This window comes from Sarcophilus harrisii, chromosome 2 (assembly GCF_902635505.1).
Source record: "Sarcophilus harrisii chromosome 2, mSarHar1.11, whole genome shotgun sequence".
Lineage (NCBI taxonomy): Eukaryota > Metazoa > Chordata > Mammalia > Dasyuromorphia > Dasyuridae > Sarcophilus > Sarcophilus harrisii.
This window is the reverse complement of record NC_045427.1, coordinates 241,266,769-241,290,820: the sequence shown is the minus strand read 5'-3', so window position 1 is coordinate 241,290,820 and position 24,052 is coordinate 241,266,769. Positions and strand designations below refer to the sequence as shown.

General features: G+C 46.3%; 1 protein-coding gene across 1 annotated transcript in view; it reads left to right on the top strand.

Annotated features, from left to right (window-relative positions):
- Positions 1-24,052, top strand: part of LAMA5 (laminin subunit alpha 5) — a 115,327-nt gene that overhangs the window by 47,863 nt on the left and 43,412 nt on the right. Inside the window, exons 3-18 of the mRNA XM_031951721.1 lie at positions 5,142-5,259; positions 7,256-7,374; positions 8,048-8,218; positions 8,828-8,925; positions 15,494-15,609; positions 15,998-16,116; positions 16,570-16,660; positions 16,880-17,014; positions 17,976-18,038; positions 18,455-18,595; positions 18,821-18,958; positions 19,416-19,550; positions 20,050-20,184; positions 20,411-20,548; positions 21,482-21,534; positions 22,148-22,247. Of these exons, the coding sequence (XP_031807581.1) occupies positions 5,142-5,259; positions 7,256-7,374; positions 8,048-8,218; positions 8,828-8,925; positions 15,494-15,609; positions 15,998-16,116; positions 16,570-16,660; positions 16,880-17,014; positions 17,976-18,038; positions 18,455-18,595; positions 18,821-18,958; positions 19,416-19,550; positions 20,050-20,184; positions 20,411-20,548; positions 21,482-21,534; positions 22,148-22,247 (1,870 nt within the window). The remainder of the gene's footprint in view (positions 1-5,141; positions 5,260-7,255; positions 7,375-8,047; positions 8,219-8,827; positions 8,926-15,493; positions 15,610-15,997; positions 16,117-16,569; positions 16,661-16,879; positions 17,015-17,975; positions 18,039-18,454; positions 18,596-18,820; positions 18,959-19,415; positions 19,551-20,049; positions 20,185-20,410; positions 20,549-21,481; positions 21,535-22,147; positions 22,248-24,052) is intronic.

Here is a 24,052-nt window from a genome sequence, read left to right as displayed (position 1 = left end):
CCTTGCCAAAGCAGAGAGACCTCTCTGCCCTCCCTCTCTGTTTCCCCAGTCCATCTTCTGGTCACTTTCTTCTTCTTCCCGCCACCCCTGTCTCCAATAGTCCTGTTCTCCAGGATAGAACACCTTCCTCCAGAGATCTATACATTTATAGCGTGGCTGGTACTGCTGATAGGAGGCTCAAAGGCCCTAACTTGGAGCCACATAGGTAGAAAAGCAGCAGCCAGACTGGAGGGCTGGGGGAGAAAGGGAGAGGGAGTTGACTTTGAGCTGGAAGGACATGGATTTGACCTCTCTTCCCTTTAATTTCCTTACCTATAAAACTAGGGATTTGGATCAGGCGATCTCTAAGGTCCTTTCCAGCTCTCAGTCCCATGATCTCCCTGTGCTGGCGTGAATTTGAGTGCATGCATGAATGAATGAATGAAAAAGCAATCATTAAGCATTACTATGTGTAATTTACTGTGTAAATGGCTGCCCTATAGGTCTTTACTTGAGTCTAGGTAAGAATGGCAGGTGCATTCGCACCCACATATGTGGGACACGAAGGGACCTGGTAGGAGGGGCATGGAAATAGGGGTATAATAGCCCAAGACTGATTCTACGGGGTCTCTGTGTCTCCTGGTTTTGGAAGACCGGATTTGTCTTGATTTCCTCGGGGCCTCAGGATCGGGAGGCAGTGCCCACTCGCTGCTGCCATCCCGTACCCAGTCTGAGAACCAGGCGGCCCTCCCCAAGGAGGCATGTGTGACCCAGGTCCTGGGAGAAGTGAGGGATGGGGGGGCCAGCCCTCCACTCAGGAAACCGAAGCTCCCCTTGGGAAGAACTCTATCCTGCTTCCTTCTTCCCAGGACTTTTGTTAGGCAGGGCTGTGTAGCCAGTTTGGCAAATAGGAAGTCAACCCCATGCCAGATGCTCTGGTATATAGAGGAGGGGTGAGGTCATTGTGGGCTGGAATAAGGAAATAGAGTCACAGATTTAGACCAGAGACTGTAGGGACCCTCGAGTCCAACCCCGGTGTCATGCAGATGACGAGGTTGAGAGGCCAAGGGATTTGCCCAGGATCACATAATAAACCTCTAAGACAGGATTTGAACCCAGCCCTTCCTAAATTCAAGTTTATTGCTGTCTACTATCCAGCTACTGGCTTTTGTGGAGGAGGTAGGGAAGGGAAGAGAGGACTAAGAAGTCCTTTTCTACACATTTTACTGCACAGGGCACCATGCAGGAAAGAAGTCATTTCCCACTCTGGGCTCCAGTCAGGGGGATGCTCTGGCCCTTCTGCCCATGCGTGGGAGGCATGGGCGCTCGGAGCCCAGCAGGGCTGATTTGCCTCAGACTCTGGTCCACAAAATTAACAGCCAGCACCAGGGCAGCTCCAGGGACTTAGGAAACAGGGATTTGGTTCCAAGCTTTTCCAAGGAGAGACCTCCTTCTGATTTCACCCCCGAGCAACCCCAGCCCTGAGGTCCCTCCTGGAATGAAGGAAGTTGAGGTGGGGCTGGGAACCTCCAGAGGAGCTGGATTCCTCCCTAATTTGACTCAGGGGGCAGCAAGAGGGAGATAAGAGGGAGCTTACCTTCTCTGGAATGTAGCTTTGCTTAGCTTTCCTTGGGGGAAGAATGTAGGGGAGCCCCCTCCCCACCCCTCCCTGAGCTCTAGAGAGCTGAGGGAAAGGAGAATGTTGGGAGGGTGTGTAAAGCCTGTACTGTCAAGGGGACGAGAAGGATCCAAGAAGGGCTCCCCCATGCCTTTTCCACCCCAGAGGCAATGTCACCTTGCATCCTTGTCTTTCCAGTCACTGCCAGAGCTGATTTCTCTCCTCTCAGGTCTCTCCGGCCACAAAGCTCTAATCATTCTAGATTCTGAAAGCTCTCCAACTATAAAAGAATGACATGGAGAGAAATAAGGAGAGGGGAAGGGAGATAGTCAGAGAGGGCCAGATCCTGGAATGGAATTTCAGAAGAACAGCAGAGCACTGAAAGCCAGAAATGCCTTAGGTGCCATCCCATCCAGACCCCTCATCTCAGAGATGAGAAATGAGACACACCACACAAGTCCTGCTTGGCAGAGTGAGAATTTGAACCCAACTCCTCTCTGACCGTTGTCCTTTCCATCGCACTGCCACTGACTTCCTCTTTGAGGGATCTTGGTATAGGTTTGGGAAGAGCGTAAGTGTACTGGGATGGTGGGGCATAGAATAAAACAAAATAAACCAAGTCTCCTTGCTTCCTCAACCTCAGTGATGCTTTCCTGAAAATGGAGATCCGGGAGGCTATTTGTAGGGCTATTTTCTGGGAAGAGATAGGCTCAGCATGAGAAAATTGCCTGCTGTGGACAGAGCAGAATTACTCAGATTCCCTAAGTCGATAACTTGATTTTCGATGGACCCAACTTGGGCCAAAATCCACACTTGTCAAATGTTTGTTTGTTTTTTTCCTAGTATATTTGAGATCATTTTATTTTTATTTTTTTCTCTCTCTCTTTTTAAATTTAATAGCCTTTTATTTACAGGTTATATGTATGGGTAACTTTACAGCATTAACAATTGCCAAACCTCTTGTTCCAATTTTTCACCTCTTACCCCCCACTCCCTCCCCCAGATGGCAGGATGACCAGTAGATGTTAAATATATTAAAATATAAATTAGATACACAATAAGTATACATGACCAAACCGTTATTTTGCTGTACAAAAAGAATCAGACTCTGAAATATTGTACAGTTAGCCTGTGAAGGAAATCAAAAATGCAGGTGGGCAAAAATATAGGGATTGGGAATTCAATGTAATGGTTTTTAGTCATCTCCCAGAGTTCTTTCTCTGGGCGTAGCTGGTTCAGTTCATTACTGCTCCATTGGAAATGATTTAGTTGATCTCATTGCTGAGGATGGCCAGGACCATCAGAACTGGTCATCATATAGTATTGTTGTTGGAGTATATAATGATCTCCTGGTCCTGCTCGTTTCACTCAGCATCAGTTCGTGTAAGTCTCTCCAGGCCTTTCTGAAATCATCCTGTTGGTCATTTCTTACAGAACAATAATATTCCATAATATTCATATGCCACAATTTATTCAGCCATTCTCCAACTGATGAGCATCCACTCAGTTTCCAGTTTCTAGCCACTACAAAGAGGGCTGCCACAAACATTCGTGCACATACAGGTCCCTTTCCCTTCTTTATGATCTCTTTGGGATATAAGCCCAGTACACTTGTCAAATGTTACACAGCCTTGGAGAGGGTTATCCTGGGGGACATTGGGATTAAAGAAGGGCTAGATCCCCTCGGACAGGTTCTGTGTCTCTGCCCCATCCAACTTTTCATCCTAAGTGTGGGGGATCCATGAACCTAGATGCTCACGTACAGTCTCTCTATCAGATATACTTCATCTAATAGATCCTGGTAGCTTTGGGCAGAATTTCATAGTACCTGGCTGGAGAAATACGGCTTTCTCTTTGAGGCAAAAATATTATCAAAAATATTACTTAAGTAGAAGAAGGAGAATAATGATCGTAGCGTCATAGGGGAGTCAGAACTGGATGAAGAATTCATTCTCTTAACAACTTGATCTTCTAACTTTCATCTTGGGGCCAAAGAAGGGTATGTGCTGAGAAGGGAAGACCCTGAGAGTACTCTGATCCTTGGGTCCTTGACCTACAGAGGAGACAGGGGTCTGGATATTCCCGTCCCCCTGGGTTGGGGCCCCCCACCACCTCTGGGAGTGAGAGGTCATTTTTTTTTTGGTCCAATGGCCAATCCTTTGAGGAGGAGGGATGCTGACTAGGCAAGAAGCCAACCTCTCCTCATCATCCCTATCTCTCTTCCCCACACCAGCCCTTTTTGACATGATGATGAATGGGAAAGTCCTCTGAATAAGCTAACTGCTTTGAGAGGGAAGGGATTCCAGCCAGGGCCCCCCACACTGTTGCACATGTAAGATACTGGCTGATAGAGGGTCTGAGTCTTTCAAAGCTAATGGCTAAATTTCTGTGTAAATAATCTAGTCCATTTTTCAGTCTTGTTTCCAGACTAGGACGAGACAGGGCCCTACTGAGGGATCCTTTTCTTTCTTCTCATGATCCTCAAGTTTATTCTTGGTGATATATCTATCTCAGCCTCTCCTTTAAGCTATATACTGAGCCCTAACTACAGTCACAAACTAAGATCAATCCCCCTCCCTCCACCTTAGCAATCTCACCTGTGTGAGTTGTTTACCAGGGAACCAGGCCAAAGAGTATCAATGGTTTGATATAGCTGATCCCTAATGCTAAGAGATAAATTACACACAGAAAAAATATCTTTCTGGAAAGATGAGAAGATCATCTCTATGTGACAACCAGAAATGTCACATGCATGCCACAGCACTTCCAAGTACAGCCAGAACCCAATTAAAATGTAATTCCTATCCAATCTTAATGTGCTGATGTATGAATAAAAAAAAAAAGAAATAATACATATGTGTGATTTTCTAAGTCATTGTGTGATCCACAAATGTCCTTAGGAATGGCTTAATGACTCCTGTTTTTATTTTGAGATTGACAACATCATTCTAGCCCTCATTTTACAGATGGAGAAATGGAGACCCTGAGAAAGAAATTTTATTTGCCAGATGACACCATAAATTAGTGCCAGAGTCAAAACTGTTCCTGTCTCTGTGTGCTTTCATTATCTCTTAAAGAGAGTTTTCATATGGATGAGATTACAGATCCATCAAAGTATAAAAGAGATTGCTAAGTACGAATGCACACCATACCATGAGCAAGTCTTTGGCTTACAGTCCCAGATAGATAGGAGGGTCAGACCCTCTAAAGAGATGTGTCTTTTAGGGACACTGACCTTCTAGAGTGTTAGTGGCTTTAGAATGTGAGGAGATCTTAGCAGCCATCTAGTAAACCACTTCGTTTTACAGAGAGGTAAGTGATTTAGCCGTGGTCACACAGAAGATAATGTCAGAAGCAGAATTTGAACCTGGGTTTTCCTCACTCCAGATCTATCTTTCTGTTTACTGCTTCAGCCTCTTCTGGTATGTACATAGCTTTGTGAAGGACTCGTGCAAGCCAGGTAGGCATCAGTCCAGGTAGCCTTACTTGAGGAAATACTCCACTCTCCTTATCGTTTCCCTCACCTACGGTTCTTCTTTTGCAGCTTTTTCACGTGGCCTATGTCCTCATCAAGTTTGCCAATTCCCCACGGCCAGACCTCTGGGTACTTGAGAGATCCACAGATTTTGGACTGACCTACCAACCGTGGCAGTACTTTGCCTGTGAGTAGACTCTAAGTGGTGACCCTTGGCCTTCCTACCACAGGAGGGAGCTGGATGATCGTGGAGAAGTGGGACCTATGTCCATAGGAGATCTGGAGGGCAAACTTGCCTTGTCTGCCTCTGTGAGGGTCTCCGTGAACAAACCAGTGACTAAGTGGGCATGGGAGATGCCAAAGAACTGCTGCCATACATCTCAGCCCCTGCAGCCCACAGTGCTTGGTATTTTTGGCTCTTGCAATTGCCAAGACTGTGTTTATAGAATAGGGGCCCCACTGAATGCTTCTTAGGTATCTGGGATAGTGGAGCATCTTCCACAGTTCTCACCCTTAGAATATTTCTCTGAGTCCTCAATAATATCTTATTTTTCCAAATACATGTAAAGATATTTTTCAACATTTGTTTTTGTAAGATTTTGTGTTCCAGATTTTTCTCCATTCCTTCCTTTCCTCCTCCCTAAGACAGCAAGCAATTTGACATAGGTTAAATATGTGGCATCTCTTGTTTTAAGGGACCCTTGTAGCTCTTTGTTCTAAATTCTATCTAGTTTGATTAATACATGTTCTCAGGTCCCATTAAGCTATAATATTCTGTGATTCTAAAAAGACTTATCCCCCTGGCTAGCACAACTGTAAACTTGGAGAACATTGCCTCTGGTGGCCCATACTTTCTCTCTCCCTTCTTTATCTTGATTCCCTCAATCCTACCTTGAGGCTCTAGAGACCCTTTGTCTGGGAGGAAAATATAAATAACCTTCCTCCCTCTGAAGTATTCAAGACTAACTAGTTTTTCCCTTTCAGGAGTGTTTCTATTTTAAAAGAAAAACCTGGAGAGCATTACTTACACCTTGAGTTATAGTTTTGTCTGTACTTGCTTTATCTTTCTACTAGTCTATAAATCTCAGTGGGTCTGGATTGTATCATCTTTATCTTGAATCTTTCCCACTCCAGCCTGATTGCCGTATGCCTGCATACTCATAACACGTACATATCTCAAGAAACAAGCTTAATTCATCAAAATTTAGTAAGCATTTACTGTGACCAAGGTACTGGGTATGTTATAAAAGCAAAAAATAGAAATCTCTGCCCTCTAGGGATTTATTCTGTTTATAAGATACAGAGACAAGAATAATAAGATTGAATTAAAGAAAGGACAACACTATCAACTTCAGTTTACAAGAAAGGCTCTCTGGAGAAGTTATCACTTAACAATTTTTCTCTTCTGCCCAACTCCTGCCCTCATCAACATTTGACTCTCCTTCAAATACTCTTAACTTCTCAGTTCCTCAGCCTCAGTTCATGTGACCTACTCCTTCTCCCCACCTCTGAGTTCAATAATTCTAAAATCTGTTTCTTTTAACAGGGTAACAAGGTAGAACAGTGGATAAAATGTCAGACTGAAATCAGGAGGACCTGACTTCAAATCTGACTTCAGACACTAGTTGTATGACCCTGGGCAAGTCACATAATCCTGTTTGCCTCAGTTTCCTCATCTGTAAAATGAGCTGGAGAAGGAAATGGCAAACCATTTCAAAATCTTTGCCAAGAAAACCACAAATGGGATCATAAAGTCAGACATGACTGAACAGTAACAAAATAGAATAATAATGATGATCTCTTTAAAGTTGCAGATAGGTTCAGCTTTGTATAATTTGATTTTGAAATGTTGACTAGATATAGTTGATGTAGATATCCAACTGGTAATTCCCCAAGAAATTAGTGTTGCATATTTAGATTTAGGAGTTAGCTGTACTGAGATGCTCATTGAGTACCTTAGAAGCAGGTAAGATCACTAGTGAAGAAAGGAATAAAAAATGAAAGTGACCTCAGATGGAAAAGAAATGAGAAAGCCTACTTTTTGGGAAAGTCCAAATTGGGCTCCACTTCTTCATTGTGGCCTTATTCCTTTCTCAATTTCTTGTACCTTCTGGTGAAATTTGGAAGGTTCCTAACTCTCCCTGACCCACCCATGCCTGCCCCATACATCTGTTCTCCTACAGCATCCAAGAGGGACTGCATCGAGAAGTTTGGGCTTCGGACGCTGGAGCGGATCACTCAGGATGATGATGTCATCTGTACCACTGAGTACTCTCGCATTGTACCCCTAGAAAATGGAGAGGTATGGCTGTGGCTGCTGGGAAGAAAGGGAATATAAAGGGATATTTCAAATGGTCCTAATGGAAATGGAAGGCATCAAGGCAAACAGGAAGTGGGAACTCAGGAGGTGGGGAGGGTTGAAGGCCTTAGAGTGATGGAGTCAAAGGGTTAAGTCAGCGGTGGAAAAGGTTTCAGAAAATCAGCTACAAAAATAACTCATCTCATAGACTTTACATGAGTCCCCTGCTCTCTCCGAGTTCTCTGCTGAGAACTGGGAATAGCGGTCTGTGTCTGCTGTCAAGGCATTTGGAGCCCACACACAGACTTTCTTGAAAGCCCAACCTGTATGCTTTTGTTTCTGTTTGACTCTCTGCCTGAGCTCTTTTAAATGCTAGCATATGGTTCTGTACTAGAGGCAGAAAAAAGAGGCATAATGCTTCATTTGAGGGAACCTCCAGTCTGAGAGAGATCCACACCTGCTCTTAGGGAGCTCCCTAGTCGGTGGGAAATACGTCCTTGGGACATTTCCTGAAAGAAAGAGCGCCTGCCTTGGGACTCCCTTTGGCCAGCCTCTGGGGTGTCCCTGAATGAGGTAGCCACCCGGGAGCTTTGGGAGCTGTGGAGCGGAATGCAGAGGGGCCTGGCTGAGCACCTCTGCTTGGGGGCCCAGTCTCCTACGACTTTTGTGCTTTCAGATCGTGGTGTCTCTGGTGAATGGGCGGCCGGGGGCCATGAATTTCTCATACTCCCCACTCCTTCGGAATTTCACCAAGGCCACCAACATCCGCCTTCGTTTTCTACGCACCAATACTCTCCTTGGCCACCTGATGGGGAAAGCGCTGCGAGACCCCACAGTCACTCGCCGGGTGAGTCTCCCACCCATAGCTGGGGGTGCCCGGGAAATTAGGATGTTCAGGTAATCCCCCGAGCAGGGAGACCACATGCTGGTAACCAGGCCACAGTCTCATGTCTAGAAACTCTGGAACAGCGGGGCCGAATCCAATAGAAATGGATCCTTGCTGCTGCATAGTGACTCTGAGAACCATAAATTAACGTTATCTCTGTGATGTTTTCATTTGTCAAATATTTCCCAATTATATTTTAATCTGGCTTGAGTAGCACTCGGACATTTTTGAGGCCTTCAGTTTGATGTCTCTTCTCTTGGATGTCTGTGGCCAAGGGAAGAGTGTTTTTTACCAGCCAAGTAGCATGGACGGGAGGGAAAGCAGTATCTAAGCAAGGGTCCCCTCCGCCCCATCTGGGACTGATTCTGACAGCACAGCCGGTCAGCACCCTGTCCTGAGAACACCCTTGGACTGGCCTTTGTGGGATTCCCAGTCTGAGCAGGGGAGGAGACTAGTGACACCAGATTTTGAAAAGTTGCCTGTTGGAAGCCTGGCCATTCCGCTCTGCCGGCAGGTTCTGGATGGGTGGGAGGGCCACCACGGGGAGGCTCACTTGTCCCCCTGTTGCAGTATTACTACAGCATCAAGGACATCAGCATTGGCGGGCGTTGTGTCTGCAATGGTCACGCGGACGTCTGCGATGCCCAAGACCCCACAGACCCTTACAGGTAAGAAGACCTGGAGGTCCTGTTCATTCTTTTCCCCACTCCCAGTACATAATGTGCTTGCAATGGGAAGACTCCTGAACCAGGAGTGGGAAAGCCTCGATTCAGATCTCGGCTCCTGGCCTGCAACTGCAGACGTCCGGCTTCGCATTTCCCCTCATCGGTGTAACCAACTGATTCTGTCTGCCCAACCTGATTGACTCGTCAAGGAGAGACCCAGTAGGAGGGCAAATCTGTTTTGTGTACAGCACAAAGTTTCCCTTCCTCTGGAGGGGCGCTTGGGTCTCATTCGGGGGCGGGTGTTTGTCCATCCTCATGTAGCTGTACAAATATTGTGTCTGTGACTGTGTGTCCATTAGGGATGGGTCAGTCATTTCCTCAGTGCTGATCTGAGCTGCTGGACAGTCTCTGTTTTCTCCCACCCATTTTGCTTCCTGTTTTCTCCCCACCCTGCCTGTTCTGTCCTTATCAGCCTGTTTTCCATGGATTTGGAGCTATTTATGTGTTTAGGGAGATGAGCTTGGAAAAATAATGGAAATGGGAAGTGGGGGGCAGTGCCAGAACCAGGTGTGGGAGTAGGGTGCTCCTTCAGCCTGAGATGGCCCCCTTTCCACCACTGACTTCCAGAAACTAGTCTGAGGGGGCTTGGAGCCAGGACAGATGAAGCCTGCACAAGTTCCCACCCACACCCATGTCCGGCAAATTAGACCCCTACACAGGCAGTCTCTGTTTCCAGTGACATCTCAGCAGCTGGAATGTGCCAGCCATAGCCATAGGGGTGGCGGGGGGAGCTTCTTTATCATGGGCACAGATTTATTCTGGGCATCAACTGAAGGACTGCAGAGTTCTCAAAATTAAGGCGTTGGGAAAGGGTGGGTGGTGGGAAAACAGCTTATTACTTATATCAGGAACTGATGTCAGGGCTAAGAATGTGGGGATGGAGGTACTCGATCCAGTTTTTCTAATTGGGTTCTGCTTAGCTTCCAGTCCCAGTCCAAGCCAGAGTGTTTCTTTCTCTTAGCTCCCCTGGTCATGGAGGAAGCCAGGTCCCACTGTCTGCCTTTGCCTTTGTCCTAGCCAATTCCTGAGTTCTAATGATCCCCTGGTTTCTCAATCAAAGAAATCTCATAAGATCAAAGAATCTCAAATTTGGAAGAGAATTCTAATGTAACATCCTGCCCATATAAGACTCTTCTCTATAGCATTCCTTATAAGTATCTGGCTTCTGTTTGGGATCTCCAGAGATCGAGAGCTTGTGACCTCATAAGGGGAAAACCAGCCTCTTTTGAGTATTTCCAGTGCTGGTTCTTGGTGCCTAGAGAGCCAATCCAAAGCTGGAGAATTTTCCCAATCTCTCGGCTGACTCTTAGTGGTTTGTGGGTCTGGTAAGTGGGTGTACCCACAGATAATCCCCAAACCACTCTACCTATATGATTCAGCTACTTCTGCCTCTTCTCCAGCTGGTGTCAATATATCTCAATAGGAAATGGAAAATGAGGAGTGGAGGAAGGGATACAGGAGAAGCTTCATAATCAGGTCCTAGATGATTGAGATAGAGCTCTGGAGAGTGTTGGACTTGGAATTAGTGCAGGTCTACTTACCTGTGACATTTGTATGCATGTATATTTAAAGTTTTTTTTACAGCTTGATCCCTTCCTACCTTTCTAGTTTTTTACACTAATTCTTTCATAGATGCTATAGTCAAGCCACCCTTAAATAGAAAATTTCCATCTCCAAGTTCTGTGCCTTTGTATTCTTTGTCCCCTATGCCTACCTAGAATGCTCTGTATCCTTCTCTTATCTTTTAGCTTTCTTGACTTCCTTTAAAACTTAATTTAAATATTACTTTCTGTAGAAAGATGATTTTTCCAGTCTTCCCAACTATTAGTTCCCTTCCCTCCAAGATTATTACCTTTCATGTATTCTTGAACATATGTGTGTGTATACCTAGTTATTTACATGTTGTCTTTTTCCATTAGAAAGCAAGCCCATTGAGGGCAGGGTCTGCTTTCACTTTTTTGTGTGTCTCCAGTGTTTAGCACAGTGCCTGACATACACCAAGTGCTTAATAAATGCTTGTTGAATGACTAGAGTCTAAGGGATTTCACCCTGGGCCTCACTGATTTCAGTTTTTGGGGAGATGCTGGTCCCTCAGGGTACCTAGTTCTTGACCCCAAAGCTTTTCTCCTTTACAGATTTTTGGACCTCAAATGATCTCTAATTGTAATGTTCAGACTAGCCTCTGGAGGTCCTTTGGACGGCCTTGGTCTTTAGGTGGAGAAGTGATGAAGCAAGAGAACCACCACAAGGCTGGTCAATGATAGAATGTTTCTTTTCCATTTCTTTTCAGCCCTTATATACCTTATTGTAATTACTAAGTATATGTGTGACCTAGAGAACCTAATGATCTGGGAGGATATCCAGTGGGAGGGCATATCTGGTTTGTGTACACTACAAATCTTCCTTTCCTGTGGAGGGGTGCTTGGGTCTCATACGTGGGTGGGTGTTTGTCCATCCTCATGTAGCTGTACAAATGTTTGTGTCTGTGTCTCATTAATTCTACTGAGTTAACACCTTGTTTCAAGTATACTTCTCCAGAGTTCCAGCTCTCTACATCTAATCACTGATCCAAAACACTTGAGTTCCCTTGACCTTCTTGACCCTTGGACATGCTTGGATTCCATATTTTGAGATCTCTTATTCTATCCCTAGTTACCTTTTCATTTTCTCTTAGATAATGCTATAGTCACCACATAATCATGCTCAATTCTAGAACCCTCTTCTTTTCCCCTTACTACATCCTAGCCATCTTTGAACAAGTCATTCACAAGGAAAAAGATAATTATCAGTTTAGAAACAATATGCCAGCATGACGTAATTAGAAGTGCATGTATAAGATTTCTACCTAGTCAGTTGGCTAACTTCTAAATCTTTCCATTTAGCCAGATTTCCTGGGTCCAACTAAGCTCCATATCTTCTGTGAGCCTAGCTCATCCACTTTCTACAGGTATAATCAGCCATTTTAGCATCTGATACAATTATTGCCCAGAGTAAGCAGCATGAAATGATCCCTCAATTTTGTAGTTTGTGATGTGAATATGATACAAGTAATTAAGATAAATTCATTGGAGTGGGGAGGAGAATTATAACTATAGTGGTTAGGGGTTTACATTTGAGAATTGGAAGGGATTTTGGAGATTAACTAGTCCAACCAGTTGGATTTATGTACTCATGCTCTTTCTATATCACCAGAGAGCTGCCAGTTACCCTTTGTCCAGCACAACATTATTTTCTCTTGCTTGAGGAAGAGTGACAGGGAGGATGAGAGAAAGAAGCTAGTCTTTAAATTAAAGAGGAAGGGAAAGAAAAACCCTGGAGAGGGGATTCTCCAGGTTAAAGGAATGGACCTGGCAATATTTCCTTCTGGGCTGAAGGGAGAGATCTGTTAGAGAGCATGAGTGGAGCACATATATCAAAATGTAATACCCTTTAAATATCATGGGACATTTATATAGAATGAAGCTCTGAGAGCTCCTCTCTAGTAAGGCTTTAAGAAATATTTTTGTACACATGAATCCTTTTCCTCTTTGTTCGATGTCTTTAAGATGTAGATCTAGTATCAGTACCACTGGATCAAGAGTATGTATAGTTCAATAATTTTTTAAGCGTAGTTCCAAATTTCTTTCTAGAATGCACTGGATAAGTTTACAGTTTCACTAATAATTTATTAATATATCTGCTTCCCCTAAACCATCTCAGTATTTGTCATTTTCCTTTTTTCTTAACTTTACTAATCTGATGGCCACATGAGGTCATATTTAGCATTTTAATTTGCATTTCCTTTATTAGTAGTAGATTAGAGTGCTTTTTCAATATATTTCTTGATTGCTTTGATTTCTTCCTCCAAAAACTGTCTATTTATTTCCTTTGATCATTTTTCAATTGAGGAATGAATGACTGGCTAGGTCCAGATTGCCTTGGACCAACTTTATCCATTGATTTACAGTCCTAAATCATCTAGAAAGATTTTGGACTCTCTATGATCCCCTAAGAATAATATATTCTTATACTCCAGAATGCCCATGTACCACTACCACATAACTTCGCTAGGACTACATCAACATATATTTACTAAGCACCTACTGTGTGCTAGGTACTATGTTATGTGCTAGGAATATAAAGACAAGAAAGAAACAGCATACCTCCCTCCCTCACCATCGTCTCTCCCTCTCCCCATCTTCCTTTCCCTCCTCTTCCCCCCTCTTCCCAAGGAATTTCCATTCTGTTAGTTCACTACTCTATAAAAATGAGGAAATCATAGGATTTACAACTGAAAGGGACTATTCCAAAGTAACCTTGTACAACCAGCTTATTTTACCAATAAGAAAACTGAGGTCTAGAGAATCAAATAATTTGAAAAATTTGTATGACCTGAGGGTTTCCACTTCCTTTGTCTTCCATACCTAGATCTATAACTGTGACCCAGTGATGTTATGATTCCATCTTAGACTCTGAACCATCCTCATCTGTAGAGTGCCACAGACTGTGGGGGAACTTTTGGTGAGGTATAAGACTTTTCAGCCCAGAGGGAACCTGCTTACAATGTCTGGTTCATTTCTTATCTCCCCTTGGGGTGTCTCACCCTTCCTGAGAAGAGTGGGGGAGGGGGGAGAAAGAGGGACCTGACCACCTGTGTTCTACTTGAAGCAGGGATACTTACAGTAAAGAGAGACATTTACATGTCAATAGCAGGGTGCTTACTTGCACAGTGTGCAGTGGTAATGTAATGGTTCTACAGTTGGCACATGCTCAGTGTGCTGTAGTGATATAGTCGTACTAAAGTATTTAAGGGCTGAGAGGACTTGAAATAAACAGACTCCATCTTTGACCATCCTCATGGGTCTCCAGCTTCATCACTTCTCCACTAAGACCAAGGACTTGGGCTGATCCCAAGATCCTCCAGAGAGCTAGTCCGGACGGTATATTTTGGTACTTTAGCATGGGGGCTCTAGAAAGCACAATACACTCATCCTTCTTCTTTGTGCTTATAAATGATTGAAGTGATTCCTTCAAACTGTCAAATTCCCATGAGGCTACCCTATGGAGAAGCATTGTGACATGGTGGACAGAGCATTGGATTTGAGTCTGAGCATCTCTGTTCAAATCCCTTCTAGGCCATTTACTACTTGGATAATCCTGGGCAAACCCCTTTCCCTTTTGAGAATTCTGTTTTCTTATCTATAAAATGAGGGAGCTAGTTCCTTTTGAATTTTAGATTTATGAATTTCATGATCTTTACTATGTGTTATCACTTCTCTGGGCCTCAGTTACCTCCAGTAAAATGAAGCAGTTGGACTAGAAGATGACTTAGGTTCTTCCTTCCCACCTTTAAATCCTATTCACCTCATGCTGATTCTATTTTTCCCTTTCTCATTAGAGATTTACCACCCAGGGTGCCTTGGACCAACTTTTTTCATTGACTTACAATCCTACATCATTCTCAACCAATCAGGAAGCCTCAGTATTATTGCCAAGTTTTGGTTGCTTTGTCCACATTCCTATATAATCACTTGACTGCTTGTCCTAAATCTAGGAGGAGAGAAAGAAAATTATTATAGACTATTCAAACTGAGATCACCTACTTAAGGATCATCTATTCCAACTCTTTTATTTTACAGGTGAGGAACTGAGACCTAGAGAGTTTAAGGAGCTTACCTTGGTTCAACCTCACTAGGATGTGGATCAGTTGGGATTTGAACTCAGACCTTGTTCATTTCTCTTTTGCTATAACATACTTGAAAGTAGTTCTTCCAAAATAATAACAACCAATTAATTTGCCCTTAAGGGTTATAGAAGATAATCCTTTCATTATAGTGTGGGTGGTAGGGATTTTTTTTTTTAATGGATGATTCATTTAACCTCAGATTTAGAAAAAGTTATATAATATCTTCTAGTGATACTTCCTCTTCCTCCTCCCCTACCAAAACGCTTCCCACTCCCAGGCCATGTAGCATTCTATTTATTTATATAGAGTATTTTTCCATCTATTTATTGATTGCTTTGATTTCTCCCAAAATGGCCTATTTGTTTCCTTTGACCAGTTTTTAAAAAGAGGAATAACTGGCTAGAGAGGTTCTTCAGGAGTTGCTCAGGAGAATGTACTGTTTCTGGCGACTGCACTGAGGCCATCTGCTTAGTCTTCTCCCATTTGTAAGGAATGAGAAGGGCCCACCTGGGTCCATCATCTGTTTACCTTAGTGATGAGTGACTTCTGAATTTTGACTATGCTTTGCTAATTATTGTGTATGGAGTCACCTCCCGACTCTCTAACTAAGGTTGCCTGCCTGAGTGTTCAGCATGCCTACAGCTCCACAAAGCAAAGAATACTCTGCTATCAACACAAAAACTTTGGGAGCCACCGGCCCTGGCCATTGTTTCTAGCTCCAAGTTTTGTACACCTGGAAAGAGGAACCGTTGGCGCTTCCCGGGCCTGTTTGCCCTGAGTGTGCCCCCCCCCCCGCCCCCGGCCCCCGCTGCGTTTCACCCTCATTTGTCCTCCTGTCTGCTCCAGGCTCCAGTGCGCCTGTCAGCACAACACCTGCGGGGGTGCCTGCGACCGCTGCTGCCCCGGCTTCCACCAGCTGCCCTGGAAACCAGCCACAATGGACAATGCAAACGAGTGTCAGTGTGAGTGTCTCTGCGGCCCTGATGGCAGGGGGACCGCCTGGGCACCTCCCTGGGCAAGGCACTTATAAATGGGGAGCTCACGCGACCCTCAGGGGCTGTGCCATAGCCCTTCCACGCCTCCAGAGCGGCGGCTGGAGGCCCAGAGTAAGGGGCTTCACTCAAAGTTGTACGGCCGGCTAGCGGCAAAACCAGGCACCCTGGCCCCCCGTGGGCTGTCGGCCCACTTTGTGCTGACCTGGAGCCGGGTCATGGCCAGAGGCGTCCAAACCTTGCACCCCAACGGGGGGGGGTGTCCTGGAAGACCTTAGGAGGCGGAGAGGGGGCCCACAAGGGGAAGTGGCTGGCTGGCTGGGCAGGGCCACAAGGGAGCCCTTCTTCCTGTCTGCAGCCTGTAACTGTCATGGGCATGCACACGACTGCTACTATGACCCAGAGGTGGATCGGCACAGAGCTAGCAAGAACCGGGACAACGTCTACGAAGGTGGCGGCGTCTGCATTGACTGCCAGGTAAACTAATGCAAAGCCCTCTAACCAAACCAATAATTCCCCTTTATAAACACGCGGCCTTTACAATTCCCAGTTTACAGATGAGGAAACAGGTCTAGTGAGGGTCCCTGACCTGCTGATGGTCACACAACTAGCCCAAAGAATGCACATACATTGTTGTTGAAGGCTTTTTCTCAGAGCCACCTTGTGGAGCTGACAGGGTTAGAACCCAGATTTGGGTTCCGGTGCCAAGAACAGGTTCTCTCTGTCGCACTGCACGCAGGGCCGGCAGATAGCCGCCTTAGGTCGCCAGCAGAGAAGGGGCCGCCCTCGTGCTGAGAATAAGATAGCCGTGGCTGAGTGCTGGAAGCGGGGGCTTCCCTTCTCTAGTTTTGTCCGGAAGTGGGGCTTGGCTGCAGCAGAAGGATGAAAAGCATCCTTAATCTTCCCCTTCTTCCCTTCCACCGACTCTAGCACCACACCACCGGCATCAACTGTGAGCGCTGCGTCCCCGGTTACTATCGGTCGCCCGAGCACCCCATCGATTCTCCCTACGTCTGCTACCGTAAGTGGGTGCCGGCCCGGCGGAAAGGGGCTCCCCCCATGTGTTCTCTGAAGTCCCGCGGTGTCGGCACGTGGCCGAGATCCGCAGCGGCCTCCTAGGGTCACACTGGGGCAGAACCAAGGCTCTCCTTCTTTCTTGGTCAAACCCATAGCCACGAGGGCCGCTTGGGAGGGAGGGAGGGAGACCGGCTGCCTCTCAGCGGTCCTGTGCCCCTTCCAGGTTGCAACTGTGAGTCAGACTTCACTGATGGGACGTGCGAGGACCTGACCGGCCGCTGTTACTGCAAACCCAACTACACAGGGGAGCGGTGTGATGCCTGCGCCAAAGGGTTCACAGACTTCCCCCACTGCTACCGTGAGTGCAAGCCCTGGAGGAGGCCGGGGTTAGGTTGGGGGCAAGCCCATTCCTGGAGTTTCAGTCGTAGGTGTGTCTGTCTTTCCCTCAGAGAAGTAAATCAGAAGTTCTGTTTTATGTGCTCTGGGACCTCTGTGGAAAGGACAAGTCTTTGTCTCGTGATTGATAATCTTGTGTGTATTTGGAGTTTCATCTAGAATGGGTGTATGTGAGAGCTGGGAAGGTCTTCTTATCATTTATTTCAGCTTTTTTATTTTATAGAGGAGCAAAATGAGGGCTAGGAAAGTGAAGGGACTTAAGGTCACAGAGCTACTTCCCAATCCTCCAGCTATTTATAGTCCCAAAATTTTATAAACTAAAACAAGATAGGCTTTCTGAGAGCACAAGTCTGTGGTGTTCCTCCTCCCCATCCCCAAATCTTTGGAGTAAATCAGGAACATTGTGTTCCTGCAGGTATTTTGGATGGGAGATGTCAGCAGCTTTCTTGGTTCCTCTTCCATTCCTCTCCTCCCCTTTACTTTAGCTTTTGGTTACTTAGACTTCCAGAGAACAGGACTGCCATGTGAGGGGGAATCACAAAAGCAGCTATTGATCAAATCACCAAAGGACAGCTGACTCAAATGTGAATTTGTGGGTGTGGGGCTACGGGAATGGCTTAGTGTATAGTTGGAACAAATCTAGGAAGGCTTTCTAAGGAGAGCAGGCTAGATATGAGTTATACTTCTGGGAGCAGTAAACTGGGGCTGTATCCCCAAGTGAGGGAAAGTAGGTAGTGCCTGTGTCTGATTATGAGCTAGTTCTAGGTATGAAATTAGAATGATCCCAGAGGAATAAGGACTGAGATAGGGTCTGTCAGGCTGATGAGAGGGGTACCCAAAAGCATCCCAGAAGTGAAAGACAGAAACACAGCTGGGGCGTCTGTGTGACTTGACGATGTCTCTTCCTTCCTTGAATCCCTTAGCTGTGCCCTCATTCTCCCACAATGATACTGGGGAACAGGTGCTTCCAGCTGGGCAGATCGTGAGTAAGTATCGAATACTTGTGATCCCCACCTCCCTTTCTTTTAGGAGGCTTCATTCCCTCTGCCTCTGGAAAGGAGCCCCACAAATGGAAGTAGGGCCTGGAAAAGGCCATACCCCCCACAATTCATATTCCCCCTTCTGTCATAGAAGCTCCTGGTCCTTGGGGAGTGCCTCAGTGTGAAGGGGTACAGACCTGACCAATCTGTTGGGCAAACACCAGCCGCTGCCATTGGGGTCTCCCAGCTCCCACTAAACTGCATGCATTCAGAAAGAGCGGTGGGAGAAGTTCTGGGCCCATGCCGGGTGTGTCTGTGTGGGATATTCAGGGAAGGCCCCTCGGAGAGGCTGTTAGAGTGAAAGACTGGCAGGGGCAGGATGGGAGAGGCCACGCGCAGACACCTCTGCCTTCCGCCCCCAGACTGTGACTGCAGCGCCGCCGGGACCCTGGGAAACGCCTGCCGCAAAGACCCGCACATTGGCCAGTGTGTGTGCAAGCCCAACTTCCAGGGTGTGCACTGTGAACAGTGTGCCCCAGGCTTCTTTGGCCCAGGCTGCCTGCGTGAGTGCCCAGCCCAGGCTCCCAAACCTTGCCCTCGGGACAGGAGGACAAGGGAAGCTCTGGCTCCGGGTCCCACTGTGGGTTGGGGCGGGGAAAATGTGACCCTGGGGTCTTGATGTCTTCCAGCCCTTGGTCCCCGTGTCCCCGTCCCCCGACCATGTGCAGGGGTGGGTCTGGGGTCTGGAGGGTCCTCCTGCTCACCCAGCCTTTCTGCTCCCCCTCCAGCCTGCCAGTGCTCTGGGCCTGGCCAGACTGGCAGCAGCTGTGACAACGAGACAGGACAGTGTGTGTGCCGTACTGGCTTCGAAGGCCCCGCCTGTGACCGCTGTGCCCCCGGCTACTTCAGCTACCCACTCTGCCAACGTAGGTCGCCCCTCCCAGGGCTTCCCATGCACATGCCGCCCACTAACACATCCAGGCACGCAGCACCCATAGCATGACGGGGGGCAAGAAATAGGAGTATCACTGCCCCCATTTCACAGATTTAAAAATGGAGGTACCAGTTAGTGACTGGCTGCCAGAATTCACAAGCTTAGTTCTTAAGCTGGCCCTCTGGCCCAGGGCTCTTGATTCTGGCTCTAAGCTCTTCCCATTATATCTCCCAGTGATTTACAGCTAAGTAGGGACAGGGCCACACTCGTTTCTGTTTCTCCCTGACATAAGTATGTCAAACACAGCCCCTCACATTTAAAAGGCATTGGAAGCCCTTCCCAGGATTCCCTTTTCCAAGTCTGGGAGGGAGGTAGTGCTGGCGGAAGTCTGGGGTGCAGGGACCGAAGGCCGTTGGGGCAGCGCTGTGAGCAGCCCCCTGTGCCCACAGTGTGCGGCTGCAGCCCTGCGGGGACTCTGCCGGAGGCCTGTGACGAGTCTGGGAGGTGCTTCTGCCGCCCCGAGTTTGATGGACCGCACTGTGACCGCTGCCAAGCTGGCTACCACTCGTACCCCCACTGCCGAGGTGAGCAGGGCCCCCGGGGGCGCAAGGCCGGAAGGCAGCCAGGGAAATGTCTGGGGGCTGAGACACCACGGGGACGGCACTCCCTGTGCTGAGAGAGGAGATGGGGCTTCTGGTCAGCAGCGGGAGAATGTAGCTTGCACGGTAAGGGCCCAGAAAGGGGATTAGAGGGGGCCGGAGGAAGTCCGCGGAGAAGGCGGAAAGCACGGACAGGTGGTGGAGAAGTAGAGGGACGTGTACCTGTGGAAAGGGGAGGGGAGAGGAGCAGGCATGCAAGTTAGAGGAAGCCAAGGCACAGGAAGACCCATGTATTGGGGGAACAGTGAAGAAAGGATAGAATGTTTAAGTGCTTCCTGGATGCAAAGCCTTGTTTCTAGACATAAGGAAGAATGGGTGGGGGCCAGACTAGGAAGGGCCTTGAATGCCAGACCGAGAGGTTTAGAGCGAGAGGTAGTCGCCCACCAGCTCATTTGGTCTGATCCTGGGCTTCCTCTCCCCCAAGTTTGCTCCTGTGACCCTCGCGGCTCCTTGGACGAGTTGTGCAGCGGGGCTGGAATGTGTCACTGTCGGCCAGGCTATGCAGGGTCTGCTTGCCAGGAATGTGCCCCTGGTTATTATGGATTCCCCAACTGTGTTGGTGAGTGATCTTCCTCCAAGGACCTCCCTCCCCAGCACCCAGCTTACCGGGAGAACAGAATCTCCTTTACTCTCATGTATAAAATGGGGGCGTCTCCCATTTGCCCTCCCCTACCAGTCTCCCGGTAACTTATATAAGTAGACACAGAGGCACCCCATCCTGGCAGAGTGTGCATGGGGGTCTTGCATGGAAGGAGGGAGCCTGATTGTGTTCCCTTCTCCCATAGCTTGTCAGTGCTCTGAAGCTGGGTCCCTCCACATCACCTGTGAGCCTGAGACTGGGCAGTGCAACTGCCGGCCACGAGTGACTGGTCTGCATTGTGACACGTGTGTGCCAGGGACTTACGGATTCCCCCACTGTGAAGGTAGGTCTGCCCCTCCCTCCAGAACTTAGGGGGCTCTGTCCCTGGCCTCCCCAGGGCCCAGAATTAGCCCAGAGGTCCTGTTCTTCGTGCATGTGTGTGAGTGCGTGTGGTCATTTATTTGACCTGGGGAATGTAACATGTTTTGCAAATGTGTGTGTCTGTGTGCTTGCACGTAGGGTTGTCAAAACCCTAAAAAAAAGATATTCATATTATCTATACATAGGTTGTGTGTCTCTGAGGTTGTTTAATGAATAGCTAAAGCGAAGTACACTTGTTTGTACACCCACATGTGCCACCAGTCCCTGACCACACTCTGAGGTCTAGACTAATAATGTCAAACACAAGTGGAAACAGGAGCCACTATTCTGTTCATAAGGATCCCTGTAGGCTGCATTTTCAAAAGATATTTTAAGAGAAATACCATTTTATTACTTTCAAAATGAATTAAACTAAGGCTTGCCCTGTAGGGCCTATCCCTTAGATTTTACTGTCTGCCAATAAATAAGATGTCATGCATTTTTAGAGGCTGGACCAGAAGGGCCTCTGCTCAGTTTGCTGAGTCCCTCAATCATTTTGATGAGACAACAGGATGTATATTTTTGTTGGAAGGGTAAACCTTCCACTAAGCTTGATTTGGGCCATAGGCCACTTTCCTACAGGCTGCGTATTGACTTAGTTTTACATTTTAATGTTATTTATGTCTTGTTGTGTTTGTTTATTTTGTAAAATATTTCCCAATTGTATTTTAATCTATTTTGGGTTGCACTTGGGAAAGGCCATTTGTTTGACTCCTTAGGTCTAGACAACCCATTTTGCACCATGGGGGCTCTGTTATCATTTGGGATTCTAGAACAAAGATAGGAATCATTGCAGTGATCCTAGCACCTGACCTATGCTTCAGAGATCATTCTCCCTTTGTTTTTCTCCCAACAGTTGGCTCCTGCGATCCAGCCGGTCAGGTCTCAGTCAGCTCCTCACCCGCTGAGGTAAGTTTGCAGATGTTCTGAACTCAACACAGGATAGGGATTTGTATATCAGTGGAGCAGGGAGAGGAGAGCCCAGGGCTGGGTATTGGGAGACCTTGATTCCAAAGCTTGTTTATGCTCCTATTCTTCTCTATCCATAGCCCAGAGTCTTTCTTGGACTTCTGTTTGCCAGTTCTAGTAATGGAGAAAAGGAATACTTTCTTCTCCGGGGTGTCCTTATATTCTGAATTAGACTTTGAGATTGCTATAATTGAGAGTCATGTCTCAAAGACGGCATCTAGGACCTATGTATTCTTCATTGTCTGCACATGAATTTTCCAAAGAGAAATGTTAATACCAGAATAGTTTTTCCTTCTTCCCATCCCATTTTCCTTCCCCATCCTTGTTTGGTTTTGGTTTAGGAAATGAAAACTCAAATAATTTACCACAACATAACTAGAAAGGTAAAATATATTGTCCAAATATCAGGTTATTCAGTTTTAAACTAAATTGAAACTCAATAGGATCACGTCTCCATACTCCATAATTGAAAGGAAATAGTGGCAATATTTTTGCTTGGTGGTTTTCAGTGAAACATACAAGTGCTCTTCTATCTTCTCTTTCAAAAACACAGGGTTCCTGTGAGTGTCGGGCTCATGTGGAGGGTCCCAGGTGTGATAGGTGCAAGCCTCTCTATTGGAATCTGAGCCCAACTAACCCCTATGGCTGCAGCAGTAAGTCACTGTACCTGCCAGGCAGGTGGGGAGGGAAAGCGGGATCCACTCTGGAGTCTGGAACAGACACAAAGGGTTTCCTACCCCCACTGTCAGTCCCTCTGCATCTGACCTCTTTTCCCTCCCCTCACGTTGACCACAGTGATCACTGATGGTCAGGAGCTGATGATACTATGCACCCTCAGGGCCTACCAGTGTCAGAGTTGAAGCTGTTTTACAGATTGTCTAGTCTGACCCTCACTTTGGTAAAATTCCCATCCTTCCATCCTTGACGTCATCCATTCTCCTTTGGAATACTTACAATAAAAGGAAGCTCATTAATACCTGAGGCTGCCATGGAGTTTTCCCTAGTACCCTTTCCACTAGACATTCCAATGACTTACAGATCACTTTTGGATCACTTTATTTGCTAGGAAGTTTTTCTTTATTTAACCCAGGTATGATGCAGACCCCACTTACTTCTCCAGACTCTTTCTCTCCATGGCCTGGGATTGGCTCACCTCACTCTACCTGTACCCATTTTGGCAGCTCTGAATGGTTCCTCGGAGCTGACTATGCAGCTACTACTATAACTCATTAATTCTAGGAAGTAACTCTTGGTCAATGACCCATCCCATTGACAGTATCTTATGAGCCTCCACCAGTACATTTCCCCTTAATGAATTAGCCACCAACACTCAGAGTTAACCAAAACATTTACTAAAAATTCAAAGCAAGCACCTAATAATTACATAACATCCCTTCCTAAAACTTATTCGCACTCTCCCACCAATGCATACGGTGTCTATGGAGAGAGTAGGAGCATAGCTAAAACTCCAGGGCGTTAAGGCACAAACTTAGGCTGCACAAGTGGCCAGGGCATCTCACAACTTGGATGTCCTCTTACTATCTTACGGACGGTCTAAAAAGTTCTGTATTGAACAGATTCTTCTATGGTTAAGCTGACCTGCCCCATGAGATGCCTGACTAACACCTTACTGGGCATCCTGTTTCAGCTAGGCGTTGAGCCACTAGATTCTCAACTTTGAAGCTGAACCTCCAATTCATCTGGATTCATGCCTCAATAGCAACCGTAATATCCATAATTTCTACCCTCAAGCTGAGCACTCAGATGCAGTAGACTTTTACTCACTGGAGAAAAGACAGAGATCTTTATTCTAAAATTGGCAAAAAGCTCTCCCCATCTCTGCTTCTTTTTCTTTTCTACCTTCCAGAAGGAACAGGTGGCAGTGCAGAAACATGTTCTGTGTTTTCTTTGACTTTCTTAATGTCAAATTAAAATAGAGAACAGAGCATACTCTCTCTTCTTTATTTTTTTTAGTAAATAATAACAAAGAAAAGAGTATCTTCTTTCCCACTCTTCCTGTTTTCAGCAGCAGATGGCAGATAGGATACACCAGTCTCTCACTGACCAACCAGTTGTCCCAGCAACAAATGACAGGAGAGGGAGAATGTGGGAAGAGAGAGAAAGATAGACACACACACAGACCCACACTCATCTTTCTTTATAACAGTTTTGAAATTTGTTCTTTGATTTCTTTCTCTCTATTTTCACTCCTAACCTTTCTTGAGTCAGCATCTAGGTCCTCTTTATAAATGATCTCATTTAGTAATCTTATTCTCATCTTGTCTGTAAACAGGTAAATTGTACTTGTCCCACAATCATAGAACAGTCCTGATGTCCATATTTCCTAGTTATTATTGAATTAGACTGTTTTCTATTTGTTCCCATATTCTGAAGCTTGTAATATGCAAATCAGCAGTTGCTGTCTCAGACTTTTGAGTTGGATTTAAGTCATGTTCTT